The following is a 19,432-nucleotide window of genomic DNA, read 5'->3' on the forward strand; positions in this document are numbered from 1 at the left end:
GTACATTCCTAACCGGGCCGTAGCCTACGACATGAGTTTTTAAAAAATGCATGCAAACTAAACTCAATTTAATTCGCAATAATGTCACGTTTTTACATGGCATAGGCCTATATGCAGTTGTTTGATTGCACGCATGTTTGCATTTTGCAAGGTCTATTTTCTTACGTCTGTCCCGTCTTTAACACTTTACATATTGCCTTCAGCGCTGCACAGCCTCAGGTCAGCTCACTTCACTTGATCAGTTCTTGGTAGTGTCACACGAAGTTAGCTAAACTGCTAGAATGAGCAACAAAAAACAAGCATCTTTAGCAGACACTGGCCAGGGTGTTTAAGTTGCGAGAGCCGCTGCAGAGATTTCTTACAGAAAAAAAGTCACCGTTAGCTGCACATTTTAGTGATGAGGACTGTGTGTCAAAACTCGCTTACCTATGTGGCATATTCGGGTTGCTCAATGACCTCAACCTGTCACTCCAGGGGAGAATGACGACTGTCTTTAAACTGGCAGATAAAGTCGCTGCATTTAAAGCCAAGCTTGATTTGTGGGGACGAATAGGGACGGGGTGTATTTGATATGTTCCAAACAGTAGTGGGGGTTTTGGGAGAGACTGAGGCAGGCCCCTTTCTCTTGCAGCTGGTGCGCGATCACCTTGTTGCGCTTTCAAATGAGTTTGAGCGTTAGGCTACTTCCCATCCTCCAAAGATCCACGGCAAACCAATGAGTGGGTCCGCAACCCATTTGTCAATATCCCGAATAGTCCTAACATGTCAGCGCAGGAGGAAGAGCAGTTGATCGAAATTGCAAATGACGTGGTCTTAAGAGTGTGTATGAGGAAACCTCTCTGGCGGGTTTTTGGATCAAAACCAAAGCAGAATATCCCGAGATATTCGAGATATAAACGTTGCTACCATTTCCCACCACGTATCTATGCGAGGCCGGGTTTTCTGCAATGACTGCAACTAAAACCAAATTGCGCAATCGACTGGACATTTCAAACACACTGAGGGTGTCACTGTCTTGTTGCAGGGAAACAAGCACAGGGCTCCCACTGATTATATTCGTAATGCACGTTTAGTTCCCATGTTTTGTTCCCATATTTTGTTAAGCATTTTCACACTTGATAGATGTAGCTTCAAGTTGTTCAATTTTCATAGTTCATATTGTTCCATTTTCACTTCTTCAAGTTCACGTTTTTCACATTACCTTCACTGTTCATACATAACTGGAGCTAGTTCTTTTCAAGTAATGCATGTACAACACATATGGAACATGGAACCCCCGAACCCCCCCCCCCCACGGTCCGTGAAAAAAAAATGGGAATCAAACCGGTCCATGGTACGTAAAAGGTTGGGGACCCCTGATCTAAGGCACGAGCGCATCTGTGAGGCCAAGCCTCACCAAGTAGCTCGTTTGTTTACAACTAACATTCCATTTCATTAAACTGCTTTATAGGCTATGCCGAAATAGTTTTCAACATTTTGAATATTAGTGTCGGGTGAATTGAAATGTTCTCAAAGTAGCCTTATGGCTGAAAGCTGCTTGGGATCCCCCCCCCCCGTCAAGCAATATAACCATACAAACGCGCTTCCTGCACTCATTGTTTCAAAAGGAGTAATTTTGGCTTTGTCAGAACTGAAGAGCTGTGGACGGCACGGTATGCCCAATGAAAATAAATTAACGCAATGCAACACAACACAGACACCGCTTCTCTCGCGTCAATCACTGACAAGAACGAAACACAGAACCCGCTTCTCTCACGGCACTCCCCATGACAAAGACATCGTAAAACACTGAAAGTTAATATTTTGTCACTAGCAACATATCGGAACTCCCCCTATTACCGTCGGTCCCGTATTTCCACCGTCTTGCGTGTACGTGTCACTTATATCCATTTCTATACAAACCAAGACAGCGGACTCCTAAAGAGACGCAACCACCCACACCATAGGTGTATCTAAATTAGCTATGTACCAAAAATGACATTTTACCGTGACTCAAAGAGCTGTAAACAGTGTTGTAAGGCTGCATGTACACAATTTTAATTTCACGACAAGAATTCTCGGTCTAACCGTCCATGTGCCGTTAAGAACCAAACCAGATTTTGTTCAAATCTACACACCTATGGCTACTGAAAAATGTAAGGTTAATTTAGCAAATGTTATTTTGAAGTGTTAAAAAACATCGTTGTTTTAGAATTTCTGAACAAAAGTGGTGATAATTGGGGGTGTTACGATACATCTGTCCTTTGTCAAATGTGTTATGTTCCAAGTAGCCTATGCGTAATTCTGCTGCATAAAGTTGTATGTTTATGACATTCAAGCAAGGAAAACGATGATTTGAAGACATCTGTTTCGTTGGAAGGGCAAAGGGTAGCAACAGGGCAACACAGAGACAGGCCCGATGGCAGGGTTGTTATGAGAGTATTAAAAACTGGGATAGCCTATTCTACGGCAAGACAGCGGGGGAAAGTTAAAATATGTGATAAACACGGAAAAAGTTGGCATGCATTGTTTCGGTCCCCATGGACAGGGATTATTTGTCATATTATTAATCACATATGATTATTTGTGAAATTGTGCAAACAGGCGCAACACATTTGAAAAGGAAGGACTGGTAGCATGCAAGCTCACGAAAGATTGATTTAAGAACGTTATCACAGTGTGTGGCTGTGGCGCAAAGCAGCGCGGGCGGAAGACATGCGACAATTGGCAAGGGGAGGGTCATGTCTTTTTTAACAATTCTGTCGGAGGGTCATTGAATAATTTCTAGCAGGCAATGGAGGGTCATGCAACTTTTGACTGAAGCACTCAAAATTCCTCCGGTGGCCCCTTCAATAAATAACGAACAGTCCCTAGATTGCTGCTGGGCTATATGTCTTGGTCTGTTAACAACTCATTGTCAAACGCATAGCCTATCTCTCGGTTGCATCCATTACAAACAAACATGCAATGTGAACGTCTGGGATTGGGAAGAGCACTAAATGCTCTACTGAATAAGCACGAAGTCAAACCTTTAAATGAAAAACACTCTTTAATAATCAAAAAAATAAACCGCTAATGAAGTAAACTTGTGACCTTAAAAAATCGTTTATGCCTGTAACTCCGTGATAACAGGACGTAACAGGAAGGCACTTGGCTGAGCAACGGAGGTTAATATGCTCTATATTTTGTCCAAATGATGTCTGTCTATCATCGTTGCACTCGGAGAAAACCAGAATGTTTAATTTGTCCTGCGTTTCTTCTACGGCTGCAAACGGGATTCACTCGCAGTTAACCAAATATTTCTTTATTAGGGCTTTATTCAGCCAGACATCAAGAATTTGACAAGTGCTATGCATCAGTATCACCCTTCTCATTAGGTTAGGTGACTGTTACCTAACATGATTTGCAGTGCATTGAAGTTTTTTAAATGTTTCAAGTTATGTATAGTGTCCATTCATACCCGAAAACTACAATATGTGTATATGTTGAACACCTCTAACAACAAGTTATGGACCTATGTTATGGAGTTATAAAGTTATGGACTTTAAGCATTTTCTGGTCTTTAGGCCTATGTCTGCCTATGTGTTTTCAGCTTGTGAGAGCTGTCACATTACTACACATCAACTGTGATCCTTAACCTGTAGTTAAGTGGTTCTTAACCTGTAAGTTGAACTTTAAACTTACTGCACAGAGATAGTGAAATCAAACGAGACAGTGAATTGCATTATATCAATTTCACAATAGCTTACCATTTATGCATTGCTTATTTCCTAGATTACAAAGAAGAATTGGGAAAAAGAATATTCATTTTTCTCTAAGACAAAAAAATTAAACATCTCTATGCATTTACTTAACAAATTCAACTGAATTGAAGTCTCTCGTTGCTATGGGAGGACCTACCTTGTGTGTGGTAGAGGAATTGGCAATGAGATGCACATAAAAGGATCAAATGTGTTACTCTGCTTCTGACAGTGAGGGCAGGTGAGTGAGGACCTGGCAAAGAGAAAAGGTTCATTACAAATGGATTGGGCAGAATCAAATGTAGAAAGCATCACCTCCCAAGGCAAACAAGTTTGAGAGACTGTAAAAAAGTGCTGAGAGTGAATGAGCGGAAACCACAATACTGTTTGTAGAGAGCTATGAAAGCTTTGGTGAAAGAAATTGGTTACAAATTGATTCCAATAGTACAGTGGTTCATGAGAGAGCAACATGTATGTTTCTACCATTGGTAGTACACCATCAGTTTTTTTAAAGATCACCTGTTTAGTACTAGAACCAGTCAGAGCCTGGTTAACACCAACCACACAACAACATGTTACATTTATATAGCATTTTTCTCAACTCTCAAAGCACTTCACAGGATGGGGGGGGACCTCACTAACCACCACCAATGTGTAGCAACCACCTAGGAGATGCACGGCAGCCATTATGTGCCAGAACACTCACCACACACCAGCTTGAGGTGGAGAGTGAGGGAGTGAATGAGCCAATTACAGTGGGGGATGATAAGGGGGGCCAGATTGAATGAGACAGGTTGGGAATTTAGCCAGGACACCGGGGAACCCCCTACTCTTTGGGATAAGTGCCATGGGATCTTTAATGACCACAATGAGTCTATTTTAATCAGTGTCATTGTTTGTCATTAAAAACATTAAAAATACATAAAAAAAATACCCTTGAGGGCCGAATTACATTATTATTTTGACATAGGTCGCGGGCCGGAATTGGGCTGGGACTTGGAGACCCCTGCCCTATTGAGTTCAGTCCAGACTCCAAATTACGCAATAATAAACTATCTCTAGGTTTTGAACCAATCATTGCCTTTTCTCACGTTTGTTTATGGTCTTGACAATGTTAAGATGTAATTACCCGCAGCCTATTGCACAAATATGTATTCATTTCACACTCATTTTAGAGCCTATCACAACACCAATATATAGCCTTGGCATACAGTGGGTACTGGTTAAAAATGGACACTTCATTCACGAAAAACGTAATTCACACAGCTGCGTGAAATGTAAGTACAACTGCAGCTGCTCGGGGGTAGCATAAGTCCGCTGTGGTGTTCCGCGGTCGAACCGGACGGAGCGTTCGACAGCAAGGGCTGTGATTGGCCGAGTTTTCATTGTGCTGTTTGTCGGTGTTTTTAGCTCCCCTGCAACATGCTAGTCCACTGTAGCCTATAAGCTTTGTACATAATGTCAAACATAGTTTTGGATTCAGTGGCAGGATTTCTTGATTGCACAGTGCCTCTGTCTCTCAGTAATGTTTTAAAATGAGAGCTTCGTCAGCTGGCAGTAGGCTACTTTGTCGGCAGTCATGAGAAGTTCGCTTGCTAACAGAACATAAATATGCTGCCCAGAAACCTCGTGAATAGTTCTGAATTTTTTTTTACTACACTAACGATTATGAAATATAGCCTTTGCCTACAGCATCTCCTTAACAGTAATGTTAACAAAATGACAGCATTCATGAGACAGAGGAAAACGAATTCAGTCACTCAAGGCTGTGCCACAGCAACCAGTGTACAGTCCTACCTAATACTCAATGCAGCTAGTGCTGTCTGACAGTCGAGTGGGTTAATGCACGCGTCTCCAGAGCAGGTCTGGTCTTTCAGGCAGTCCTGAGTTCGAATCCAGGAAGGAGTAATGATGCGACGTTTTTCTTTAGAAATCTTTTTATTGAATCGAAGTTGTAGCCTACTACAGACAGTCGATGAGGTGTTCTGAAGTAGGCTTAGGCTGGGTGTAGGCAACTTTGAAACTTCTGCGGGGTAACGGGAACATTTGTAACATAACTTGCATCTTTCCATTCCAACCATTATTAGGCCTAGGCCTAATTTTATCATTTTTTTGCAAGGTGTTGCTTCTGACAAGACTTGTTTATAAGACGTTTGGTGATTAATTGATAGCTGTTTTTGGGACACGTTGAACTTTCTTTATAGCCTAATAAGCGCATACGGGGAGTAAAACGACTTGTTGCCGTTTTGGGACATTAACTCATTGAGTGCCAAAAACGTAATATTACGTTTTTCCTTCCCATGCGTTGAGTGCCAAAAACGTAATATTACGTTTTTAGCTTTTTTTTAAATTACGAACTAAGACACTCTAACACACTTTATATTTTGGGAACTCTGTGATGAATGGAAATGAAATATATGACGATCGAAAACTCATGAAAACGCACAATCTGGACATTTTATCTGGACATTTTACATCCGCTTTGGGTCGAATCAGTGACGCATGCACGTCAGCTCAAAACCAGGCCATTTTCGTGGGTCTATCACTAATGTAATGCCTTTATTTGTCCCCCATTGGGGCAATTAGTTTTGCAGCAGTACAAGCACACAAAATTACAACAAATACATAAATACACATAATATAATAAATAACATGGTGCACATCATTGTCATAGGTGAGTAAACTACCTTTTCCTCCTAGCGTTTAGAAGGGAGACAGCAGAAGGAACAAAGGAGTGTTTGAATCTATTTGTTTTAGCAAATTGGAGTCTGAGCAATGAACCTGATGGTAGAAAGTGAGACTGTTGATGTAGAGGATGAGAACAGTCAGACAAGATGGAGTTTGCTTTCTTAAATAGCTGTTTGTTGTAGAGATCCTGTAAAGTTTCTTGTCCAAGCCCAATAATTTTGCTACTAACACTAACAACCTTGTTCAACAGGTTCCTCTCTTTTACCCTCAAGTACTGAAACCAACAAATAAAGGAGAACGTAATCACAGACTCAATAAAAGAACGATAAAACATAGTCATCAGGGTAGAGTCAACCTGGAATTTGGAGAGTTTTCGAAGACAAAAAAGACGCTGCTGGCTTTTCTTATAGATCGAGTCAGTATTTTTCTCAAATGTCAGCTTGTTGTCAAGAAAAGTGCCTAAGTACTTATAAGACTCTACAGATTCGACTGTCTGACCATCAATAACTATGATATCCGGAGAAGGCTGCACACTTCTAAAATCAATGCACATGTCAGGAAAAAAGATTCCTGACACCATTTTAAAAAGTAATCAACCACAGGACCATGCGATGTTTCCGTGCTATTTAACAGGCTCACTATAACTGTGTCATCCGCAAACTTCAATATATGACGGTTTTCAAAATTGCTACGGCAATCATTTGTGTACAATATGTACAGCAGGGAAGAGAGAAAGCACCCTTGAGGTGAGCCAGTAGATGTTACAGATAGATCAGAGAAATGGCCATTTACTCTGACTCTTTGTGTCCTCAATGTAAGAAAATCCAAAATCCAGCCAACAATACTACCTTCCAGACCAAAGTTATCCCTTAGTCTCTGGATTAGTAGGTGTGGCTGAATAGTATTGAAGGCGGATGAGAAGTCAACAAACATCAATCTAACATGATTTTTTTGACTCTCAAGGTGTTTATAGATGTAATTCAACAGAGTTATGATGGCATCCTGAACCCCTCTCTTGGTCCTACAGTGGGCAGTGCTTCGACTTGGCCAGCTTCACTCGCGGTCCGCGCGTGGGATCACACGGTATCACGCGACTTTAATTTGTATTTTTCCAGTGAGACGCTGCAACAACCCAAACAACCGGTAGATGGCTCAAGTGAGCAGGGTGTCTCGTGAAAAGAAATGGAGCCTGGAAAACCCTACACAGACTTCACTACAGACTTTAGCAGACTGGTTTAGAAATAATGTAATAGCCAGAAATATGCCTGCCCTGCCCTAATAAAGAAATATTTGGTTAACTGCGAGTGAATCCCGTTTGCAGCCGTAGAGACGCAGGACAAATTAAACATTCTGGGTCATTCCGTGTGAAATCACCCAATTTCAGCGCAATTTGGCAGGTGACCCTCTCAGAAAAAATCTGAAAAAAATCACAGGTGTTTGTAGACCAAATCCATGTATAGATCTTAAATAGTATATCTGTATACCTAATCGTTGCAAAACTACAGCCCTTTGAAACTTCAAGTCATTTTAAGCATTGTGGTGAACAATCCTTTTTGTTCAACTTCCAGCATTATTGGCTCTTTTGGTATTTCACACACATTAGTGAAACTATGTAAATAGAAGTACATTTTCCTGTTGAATTAAAAAATCCAATCGGATCAGACGTATCTTGTATACTTTCCCCTTTGCAAAGCTCTGAAAATGGCTATAAATTCATAATGTGAAAAGACATTATCACCTTTGAGGGCTTCTCATTCAAAAAGTATGTGACACAAATTCATCAGATTTTTTTCCTACACATATATGTATTATAAGGTCATGTCCATGCATTAACTTTGGTTGTTATCATTTTCATATTTTCAGAGCATTTTTTTTAAAATTGGGCTTGATTTCCAAAAAGCCTGTTTTCATCTTCTCATTTCACCACGTGGACAGTTAACAGGATTTTTTTTAATTTTACCATATATCATTCTGTATGTGAGGATCATCTGCCCAAAATTTGGGCTTGTTGCTGAGTTTCTTCATTGAGATAAGATTTTTTTTAAATATTGTCTATAAATCCACTGAATTTGTACTGGATCTGCAGTACCACTTTGCACCACATGTGGTGCTCTTTTAATACAATGGAAGTCAATGGAAGAGTAAGAGTCACTTGTTTGCTACACATATCCAATCTAAACACACAGTTTATGGTTCATAGTTGAATTGGTCCAAATAATTATTGCAACATGAACAACATACTACTCATACATAAATCTTATTTAGAGAAAATAAACTGATCAAGTAAATTATACACACATAAGACTGACTGGTCATCATACATGCAGCAAGAGGATTTAGCATAATTACCATCTTTGTAATGAGTTTTCTACACCAGCTTCAACCTATCAGTGCCTATGTGAGCACTTTAATAATTTTTAGCCAGCTGGTTAGGCAAAGTCTATATTCATCGTCATATGCTTGGGATGCAGTCCTCTGTGATACATAGACAAAGAGCATCAAGATGGAGATCAGTGCTTTAACAAACAATCAAACAATGGGTTTCTAAAATTCAGTTCATCAAGGTATTTCACTTGATGAAGATGACCATGTGTGTTTCCATCACAAGTATTCATAACAAGGTTTGAGGACTCGTGGATCCAAGAGGCATTTGTAAAAAAATGATACATCTTTAGTATTGATTTTTCTGCATCTGACAATGCACTGAATTTTAGAAACCCCTTTTTACTTGAACCATATGAACCATAAACTGTGTGTTTAGATTGGATATGTGCAGCAAACAAGTGACTCTCTTACTCTTCCATTGACTTCCATTGTATTAAAAGAGCACCACATGTGGTGCAAAGTGGTACTGCAGATCCAGTACAAATTCAGTGGATTTATAGACAATATTTAAAAAAAAATCTTATCTCAATGAAGAAACTCAGCAACAAGCCCAAATTTTGGGCAGATGATCCTCACATACAGAATGATATATGGTAAAATTAAAAAAAATCCTGTTAACTGTCCACGTGGTGAAATGAGAAGATGAAAACAGGCTTTTTGAAAATCAAGCCCAATTTAATAAAAATGCTCTGACAATATGATAATGTTAACAACCAAAGTTAATGCATGGACATGACCTTATAATCCATACAAGAGTGGGGGGAAAATCTGATTAATTTGTGTCACATACTTTTTGAATGAGAAGCCCTCAAAGGTGATGATGTCTTTTCACATTATGAATTTATAGCCATTTTCAGAGCTTTGCAGAGGGGAAATTACACAAGATTTGATTGGATTGTTTCAACAGGAAAATGTACTTCTATTCACATAGTTTCACTCATGTGTGTGAAATACTAAAAGAGCCAATAATGTTGGAAGTTGAACAAAAAGGATTGTTCACCACGATGCTTAAAATGACTTGAAACTTCAAAGGGCTGTAGTTTTGGAACCATTAGTGATACAGATATACTATTTAAGATTTATGCATAGGTTTGGTCTACAAACACCTGTGATTTTTCCAGATTTTTTGGGAGAGGGTGACCTGCCAGCCACTGGGTGATTTGACACGGAATGACCCATTCTGGTTTTCTCCGAGTGCAACGATGATAGACAGACATCATTTGGACAAAATATAGAGCATATTAACCTCCGTTGCTCAGCCAAATGCCTTCCTGTTAAGTCCTGTTATCACGGAGTTACAGGCGATAAACAATTTGTGATGGTCACAAGTTTACTTCATTAGGGACTGTTAGTTATTTATTTAAGGGGCTACCGGAGGAGTTTTGGGAGCATTAGTCCAAAAAGACGTGACCCTCCCTCGCCAGCAGTACATTTTTCTATGACCCTCCAAAGTGATTATGAAAAAATCACTGTCAACTTTTTCCGGGTTTATCACGTAGCCTACTGTATTTTAATGTTTTCACATATTTGGCCATAAGCCGTTTATCATAGGCTATCACGAAACCAAACTACAAACTACGAGTGAATCCCGTTTGCAGCCGTAGAGACGCAGGACAAATTAAACATTCTGGTTTTCTCCGAGTGCAACGATGATAGACAGACATCATTTGGACAAAACATGGAGCATATTAACCTCCGTTGCTCAGCCAAATGCCTTCCTGTTACGTCCTGGTATCACGGAGTTACAAGCGATAAACGATTTTTGATGGTCACAAGTTTACTTCATTAGCGGTTTATTTTTTTTGGATTATTAAAGAGTGTTTTTCATTTAAAGGTTTGACTTCGTGCTTATTCACTAGAGCATTTAGCGCTCTCCCCAATCCCAGACGTTCACATTGCATGTTTGTTTGTAATAGATGCAACCGAGAGATAGGATATGCGTTTGACAATGAGTTGTTAACAGACCAAGACATATAGCCCAGCAGCAATCTAGGGACTGCTCGTTATTTATTGAAGGGGCCACCGGAGGAATTTTGAGTGCTTCAGTTGCAAGTTGCATGACCCTCTCTTGCCTGCTAGAAATTGTTCAATGACCCTCCGACAGAATTGTTAAAAAAGACATGACCCTCCCCTGCCAATTGTCGCTGTCTTCCACCCGCGCCACAGCCACACACTTTGTGATAACGTTCTTAAATCAATCTTTCCCGTGAGCTTGCATGCTACCAGTCCTTCCTTTTCAAATGTGTTGCGTCTGTTTGCACAATTTCACAAATAATCATATGTGATTAATAATATGACAAATAATCCCTGTGCACAGGGACCGAAACAATGCATGCCAACTTTTTCCGTGTTTATCACATATTTTAACTTTCCCCGCTGTCTTGCCGGTTTAATGTTTTCCCGTAGAATATCCCATATTTTAATACTCTCATAACAGCCCTGCCATCGGGCCTGTCTCTGCTCTGTTGCTACCCCTTGCCCTTCCAACGAAACAGATGTCTTCAAATCATCGTTTTCCTTGCTTGAAGGCGAACTTAGAGTGATGTTAACCTATTTAAGTTTAACGGAGTGATTGTCGTGAGAGCACGATTCATTGGCGCTTGCATGTTCGGCCTTATGTCTACGTGTGCACCTGAGGCTACTCAGCTGCAAGAGAAACTAGACTGCATTTCCGGCGGGAACTGCGAAAGTGTGCTTGCCCTGGTCCGGTCACCAACGTGAGCAGACAGTGACATACGCTATGCTGAACCTGGCTTGATCCAAGCATTCTAACAGTGCCTTTCAGGCGTTGGAGCAGTGGCAATACCTCAAAAGCTCTATTCAACTATTGCCTTGCAGGGTGAATGCGGTTCGTTGGCTTTTACCTGTGGCCTGCTTTCGAATTTAGCTTCTATGACTAAAATCAAATCAATTAAATAAAACAACAGCAGTGATTGGCTGCAAAAATAAATAATGTCACGCGTCTTGCACCTCTCAAACTGGGCTATCAGGTAACCTAGAGAAAAATTTGAAATTATGAAATATGACTAAGGCATTAAAATGCTGCTTGTTTGTCAGGATACTTTTTCACTGATTTATTTTAGAAATATGAGCTATGAGTGTGAATGTTATACAGCGGGGAAAATAAGTATTGAACACGTCAACATTTTTTTCAGTAAGTATACTTCCAGTGAGGCTATTCGCATGAAATTTTCACCGGACATTAGTATTAACTTAGGTAATCCACACATATATAAAAATCCAAACATTAATGTCTAAAAGTAGTGTTATGAGTAAAAAAGTGGAATGGCATAGGGAAAAAGTATTGAACACGCTAAGAAAAAGCAGTACACAAACGCAAGGAATGGCAAGGAACAAACTGGAATCTATAAGTAGTTAGAGAAATTATCCCTCCTATCTGTGCAAATTCATATAAGCTGGGTTAGTACATACTGGTGAGCTATAAAAAAGTTTTTTGTTAGAAGGGTGTCACACAAGAAACATTTCATGATGGGTAAAAGCAAAGAGCTCTCCCAAGATCTTTGCAACCTTATTGTTGCAAAACATATTAATGGGACTGGTTACAGATGCACTTCAAAACTTCAGAATCATCCAGCAAGCAGTATTGGAGCCATTATTTGGAAGTGGAAGGAACATCACTACATCATCAACTGGCCATGGACCGGATCTCCTTGCAAGATTTCTGACCAGGAAGTCAGAAGGATAGTCAGAAGAGTAGCCCAAGAGCCAAGGACCACTCTGAGAAAACTCCAAAAAGATTTGGAGGCAGCAGGTACAATTGTTACAGAGAAAATCATAGGTAATGCACTCCACCGCCATGGCCTCTATGCACGCTCATCCCGCATGACTCTATTGCTGAAGAAAAACATGTCAAAGCTCGTTGAAAGTTTGCTACACAACATTTGAACAATCCTATGAAATACTGAAAGAATGTATTCTGGTTAAAAATGTAACTTTTCGGATGTCATACTACACACCATATTTGGAGGAGAAATGGCACTGTGCATCACCCTAAAAATACCCTACCAACATGGAGGTTTGGAGGTGGTGGCATCATGGTGTGGGCTGTTTTTCATCTCATGGTACTAGCAGACTTCATACAGTTGAAGGAATGATGAATGGAGTCATTTTGTTCTGGGAGAATCTTTACATCCACCAGGATGATGAGGATGAGACATTGCTAGACCTTCCAGCAGGACAATGATCCAAACCATTCAGCAAAGGAAGCTCTCAATTGATTTCAGAGAAAGGAAATCAAGGCCCTGACTTCAATCCAATTGAACAGTTTTGGAAGTTAACTAAAGATCAGGATTCACAAGAGGGACCCCTGAAATCTTCAATATTAAAGGACTATCTGTTTAAAAGAATGGGCCAAACTCACACCAGAATACTGTGACTGATTAGTTTCATCATACAGGAAATGCCTTGAAGCTGTCATTACGAATAAAGGCTTTTCCACAAAGTATTTAAGAAATTTCAGCAGGCGTGTTCAATACTTTTTTCCTGTGTCATTCCACTTTATTGCACATAACTCTACCTATGGACTTTAATGTTTGGATTTTTTTATATGGGTGGATTATCTGAGTTAATACTAATGTCTGGTGAAAATTTCATGCAAATAGCCTCATTGGAAGTATACTTACTGAAAGAAATGTTGACGTGTTCAATACTTATTTTCCCCGCTGTATATTCCATCCCCTAATTCTGTTTTACTGGTTTATTTGACAAATAATCTATATGGATTTGCTCTATAAAGACCTTATGTCTGTTTGGGATTGTTTTGAGAGCCTATTGATGTATCTCAGAATAAAGGAATGTCCACAACATTAGTGATGGGGTTTTTTTTGTGTGTGAATGTATTTTACTTAACTCATTGAATGTAGCTGGATACTCATGAACGCATGTCTCTAATAGCCACAATAGGAGTAATTTTAGCAACACCGTATTTTGTGTGGCCCATAACGACCCAGTGGATCATGAAAATGTGCCAAAATTCACATTCCTTGCTTCAGTATAGGTTTAAGGTCTGGGGCAGGGATTTGACATTCTGTGACTTCTTCATTGAGGGCTTGCTTAGCAGCACTGTCTGCTTTCTCATTTCCCCTCAGACCAACATGGCCTGGGACCCAGCAAAAAAACTACACTCAAGTTCTGGTTCTTTAGACGTTCTAGTTGATCAAGCTCAGCTTTGGTTGTACTTTTTGTGTGACATTAAAGCCTACTGGAAAGATTTTTAATGGCAATTTAATTGAATGCAATTTACTTTTACGATTAAATAAAATTAATTTATCCCTCTCACCCATAGTTTTCTATTTATTTACAAATGTACATAGGCCTACTGTAATTACATTTATACAGTTATTCTACTGATCTTTATACTATTCATCCTGCACATTAACTTATTCTTACTACTCTTATAATGTTGTTTCTGCACTACAATGACACTGTTTCCACACGGCACATAGCTGTATGTTATGTACATATCTGTTATATATTTGTCATATTGAATATCTATATTTATTCTGTTTTATTATATTCTGTTAATACACTGCATATGTCTATATTATTATTTCTACTATTATAATGTTACTGCTACATCTACATAGCCTACATTATTCTACTTATTGTATGAGATAACTGCTAATACACTGTACATATTTATATTTAATTCATATTACTCTAAACCACGTTCTGTAAATCAACTGTATACTACTGTCTACACTGCACTATATTTCTTGACCTGTCTCTGTATGTTTCATCACCTTTCTATACTTTGCCTCACATTGCAACACAGCTCAGATCTTTGGTTGCTATGAAGTCCAGTTGTTCTAAATGGATGGTTGCTATGGCCAAAGGCCAGTTCTATCTCTGCTGTTGTCAAGCGGGCATGTCGTAGAATTCTGATTAACCTTATCTTATTGAAAACATCTCTATTTTACTTAGCCCACTTCCATACAGTGGGTCCCATTAAGAAGTGGCCACTTCATTCACCGTGATTACCGTGATTCACACAGCAGCATTATTAAATGAATCTGTCACCATACGCCTATGCCTACGTTTGCAAAGAAAACATTTTAATTTGATTCACATGAAACGTTACATTTCATGTACATGTTGACAATGAGTAGGCTAGTTTTGGTTGTTGGTGGTGTTATTGCATCCCTTAGTTATGCCTACAATGCAAGTTCCCTCGCGATTGGAAGCTCCTGTAGACAATAGTAGACGCATTTCAAAACATCGCGTTAGGAGTCCTTGCCACTTCTTTTAAGCTGTCACAGACGTAGGTGCTACTTTTAGGGCTAAAGTGCTTCGAGAATTACTGTTAGTAAAAAAAAATAGCAGTCCTAAAGTTACACGTGACGAAGTTACGAGTGCAAGCATCTCATATCAAATGACCATGGCATTACCTAAACAACATAAATCCCAATTAGCAACATACGTCTCCTCCCTATAGCTAGCCACACAAGAAATTAATGATACTAAATCTCTGCTTAGCATGCTTCTCCGCTTAGCATTCTAATAACAGAAGGGGCACGTTTATGTTGACCACTACAACATGACTCATTATGTCTGTAACGTTAACTGTATAAAACACTTACTTTCATAAAGGACGCACACCATCCAGCACATGGAAACCGATATTTTAGGTTCTTGGCCACAAACTCAAAACGTGTCTCTCTGAAGCCCTGTTCTAGAATCTTTGCTCTGAAGACTCTAGTTGCTAGGCGACATCAAATAAACGAAATGATAGTCTTTCAGTATTAAATGTGTACGTGTGATTCCGAATGGATGTGTGTGGTTTGCAATTAGGATAAACAAGAAATAACATTTCCAATAATTTCTCATGATAAATGACATAATATTTGCACCTTCCTTACTTGTGAATCTCACACCGTATTTCAAGTAGGCTACACTAGTGAAATGTAATACAACGCTGCCACCTAGCGTTCAGATAGGTAGGCTATTTAACATTAACGTGACGCTTGTTTATTCTTTCGTCAACTCCATGCTTTTAGGAAAACAATCTTTTTATCATAGTTCCCTCTTCAATGGTGATTACCAGCTCGTTTTTGTAACAGAGATAGCTGTTTATTGTCCCTAGGTTTACAGAAACACCTATTCATATTAATACAGGAAATCAAGATAACGCTGCCGACCACTGCTTTGTCTATTACATGGCCCAGAATGCCTTGCATGTCTTTACAACAAAACTACACAGTAAAACCTAAATGCCCGTAAACATATGCATTTGCATACTTGTAACATTTTTAATAATACTCTCCCATCATGATATGTAACAATAATGAAAAATGTAATTTGAATACCGTCAATGTGAAAACAACTATATTATGTAAGCTATATATAGCTACTGTTCTCCTTGCTATTTCAGTTCGTAAGTCCATACTATCCCATGGCAGAGCAAGGATTTCATGATTGGGCAAGGTTGCCCGGAGACGTTGTGGCTGCCCGGAGACGTTGTGGCTGCCCAGAGACATTGAGCATACTTGGAAGGCATTGTGATAGAAGGTGAATGGTGAAAAGGTGAATGGTGAGAGTCACCAAATACCTGTGGGTGGTTTGCCAAATGATGGAAACTTTTGGAATATTTCTTTTTTTTTTTAGCTTATGCACCCTCACACTGGAGTCACACAGGACGACTTCCTGTTTCGGAGCTTCGCCGCCAATTTCGTTTGGCTGTGACGGGCAAACGCTTTCGAAAATCAAAAATCCTTCCGCTAACATTTGTGAGGCTTGGTCCAAGGATAATGTACGTCAAGTTTCGTGGCGTTCGGACCAAATTTGTGACCTGTGAAAATTTAGTTTCGCTTTCTGTTCAATCCAATATGGCGGACGAACGGCACGCCCACCTGACGTCATCTTCGCGACCAACTTACACCGGTACTGACCGGACGTTTTAAAGTTGGAACGGTGTCTCTGTCTCAAAGGGCCTAGGCGCTAGGGCTGACAAAAAATTAGGGAGACGGGAAAAATAATAATAAAACTTAAGAAGAACAATAAGTGTGCTGCTTTGCAAGCACACTTAATAATTTCCCGTTTGTATGTTCACTGCAAGTTGGCCTACCATAACTTACCAACTGTGCACTGTAGACCCTAACTGGCTATTTATATTTTTCTGTGAAATAAGCAAATGTATTTGTTCAACTTTATGAAGCAGAATTACGCATAGCCTACTTGGAACATAATACAAGGACAGATAGTGACAAAATATTAACTTTCAGTGTTTTACGATGTCTTTGTCATGGGGAAGTGTTTTTCCCCATGCATTTATTCTAGGTTACTGTCAGTGACTGCCGTGAGAGAAGCGGGTTCTGTGTTTCGTTCATGTCAGTGACTGACGCGAGAGAAGCGGGGTCTGTGTTGTGTTGCGTTGCGTTAATTTATTTTCATTGGGCATACCGTGCCGTGCCGTCCACAGCTCTTCAGTTCTGACAAAGCCAAAATTACTCCTTTTGAAACAATGAGTGCAGGAAGCGCGTTTGTATGGTTATATTGCTTCACTGGGGGGATCCCAAGCAGCTTTCAGCCATAAGGCTACTTTGAGAACATTTCAATTCACCCGACACTAATATTCAAAATGTTGAAAACTATTTCGGCATAGCCTATAAAGCAGTTTAATTAAATGGAATGTTAGTTGTAAACAAACGAGCTACTTGGTGAGGCTTGGCCTCACAGATGCGCTCGTGCCTTAGATGGCAGGAAAAATCTTCACGATAGGCCTATTAACTAACCACCCGATTCACGTTGGCTGGGGGGAAGAGGGGCCATCAGACATTTGTGCCCAGTTAATCCGGCCCTGCCCCCAAAAAATCACACCTTCCCACCTCTGACTGCTTAAGAGGACTCCTTACTCACAGACCTATATCACAAACCTGCTGCAGTTTGCCGTGTTTTGAAATACAGGAGCTTCCAATCGCGAGGAAGCAATTTTGCATTGTAGGCATAACTAACATGCAATAACGCCGCCAACAACAACCAAAACTAGGCTAATCATTGTCAACATGTAAATTAAATGTAACATTATTGTGAATCAAATTAAAATGTTCTCTTTTGCAAACGTAGGCATAGTAACAGAATAATTTAATAATGTTACAAAGATACTACATCAATCCGTATGTTTCATTAGGCTACTAGGCTATTTGTTTTGCCTTGATTCATTTAGGCTAGGCCTTTTTATTCAGGGGCCGTATTCACAAAGAATTTTAAGGCTAAAAGTAGCTCCTAACTGGCGAATTTAGGAGCAACTCCTAAAAATAATGGGCGTGTCACTCCTAACTTTAGGACTCCTAATTTTTTCACAAAAAGTAATTCACGAAGCATTTTAGACCTAAAAGTAGCACCTAAGTCTGGGACAGCTTAAGTCGAGAGGACTCCTAACTCACTAAGACCTATTCATAAACAGCTTTTTTGTGGCATTTTACGTTGCGATGTTTTGAAATGCGTAGCCTATGCGCAACAGGAGCTTCCAATCGCGAGGGAACAATTTTGCATTCATAAAAGGGATGCAATAACGCCACCAACAACAACCAAAACTACTCATTGTTAACATGTAAATGAAATGTAACGTTTCATTGTGAATCAAATTAAAATGTTCTCCTCTTTGCAAACAGGGATATGGTGACAGATTAATTTAATAATGTTGCAAAGGTAGGCTACTGCATCAATCCATAGGCCTATGTTTCATTAGGCTACTAGGCTATTTGTTTTGCCTTACTCTTTATTCATTTAGGCTAGGCCAGGGGTCTCAAACTCAAATGAGCCGGGGGCCACTTCTGCCATTTTCATCTGACTGGAGGGCCACAGTGTTCAAGAATAATACAAAAAAGAACGGATATTTCTGAAAATGCAGTGTTTTATTTCAAATACTACACTGTCTCATTGTGTAATACTGCAAACAGAAAGTGCAAGTCTTTTAGACACATGTGCTAGCATGTAAATAAATAAAATGTTATTATATTAAATAAAAAAAATATTATAAATAAAATAATGCTAAAATAAATATTAAATACAAATTATAAAAACAACCAAAAAAATATAATAAACAGGTATACTGTGTGTATTAAACACCAAATAAAAATATTTTCTCATGACTTATTTAAACCTGGCAAGGAACTGATAAATGAAATACCAGAATGCATTTTAACTGTTTAACTGTAAACTATTTATTTTAACATATTGTATTGCCCTCAACAAACAATCATTTTTGAGCCTGTGCTTTATTTCTTGCCAGATACTTGGCAGCGCTTGTGCTCAGAAAGTTGAGTCACATTTGCTCTAATGGACGTTGCAGTTGAAACTCTGAGTACAGCTTCAAGATGGGCATCTGTAAGCCTTGATCTGTACTTGTTTTTGGTAAAGTTCATTGTTGAGAACAATTTCTCACACATATATGTACTTCCAAAAAGGCACAATACATGACTGAAAACTCTGGACAGCTCTGGGAATGATGGAAGCAGCTCTCTCAGAAAAGTTCCAATCTTGTCTGCTTTTCCCTGTGCCTCTCTGAATTTAGCTTTTAGTTCACTGTTGCACTGCAAGTCAATAAGTTCATTTTGCAAAACACTGGGGACACTCTCCACATCAGCTGAGAAGGGGTCTGCAAATAGCTGAAAGGTGTCACG

General features: G+C 39.5%; 1 protein-coding gene across 1 annotated transcript in view; it reads right to left on the reverse strand.

The window, feature by feature from the left end:
* usp31 (ubiquitin specific peptidase 31) overlaps nt 1-19,432 on the reverse strand; it is a 300,296-nt gene that overhangs the window by 223,598 nt on the left and 57,266 nt on the right. The window contains exon 4 of the mRNA XM_076266583.1: nt 3,880-3,972. Within this exon, the coding sequence (XP_076122698.1) occupies nt 3,880-3,972 (93 nt within the window). The remainder of the gene's footprint in view (nt 1-3,879; nt 3,973-19,432) is intronic.

The sequence above is a fragment of the Alosa pseudoharengus genome, unplaced genomic scaffold, assembly GCF_046254945.1.
Source record: "Alosa pseudoharengus isolate Yale_2024_CS ecotype anadromous, Long Island Sound unplaced genomic scaffold, YU_APseudo_1.1 YU_APseudo_1.1_scf_4, whole genome shotgun sequence".
Classification (NCBI taxonomy): domain Eukaryota; kingdom Metazoa; phylum Chordata; class Actinopteri; order Clupeiformes; family Clupeidae; genus Alosa; species Alosa pseudoharengus.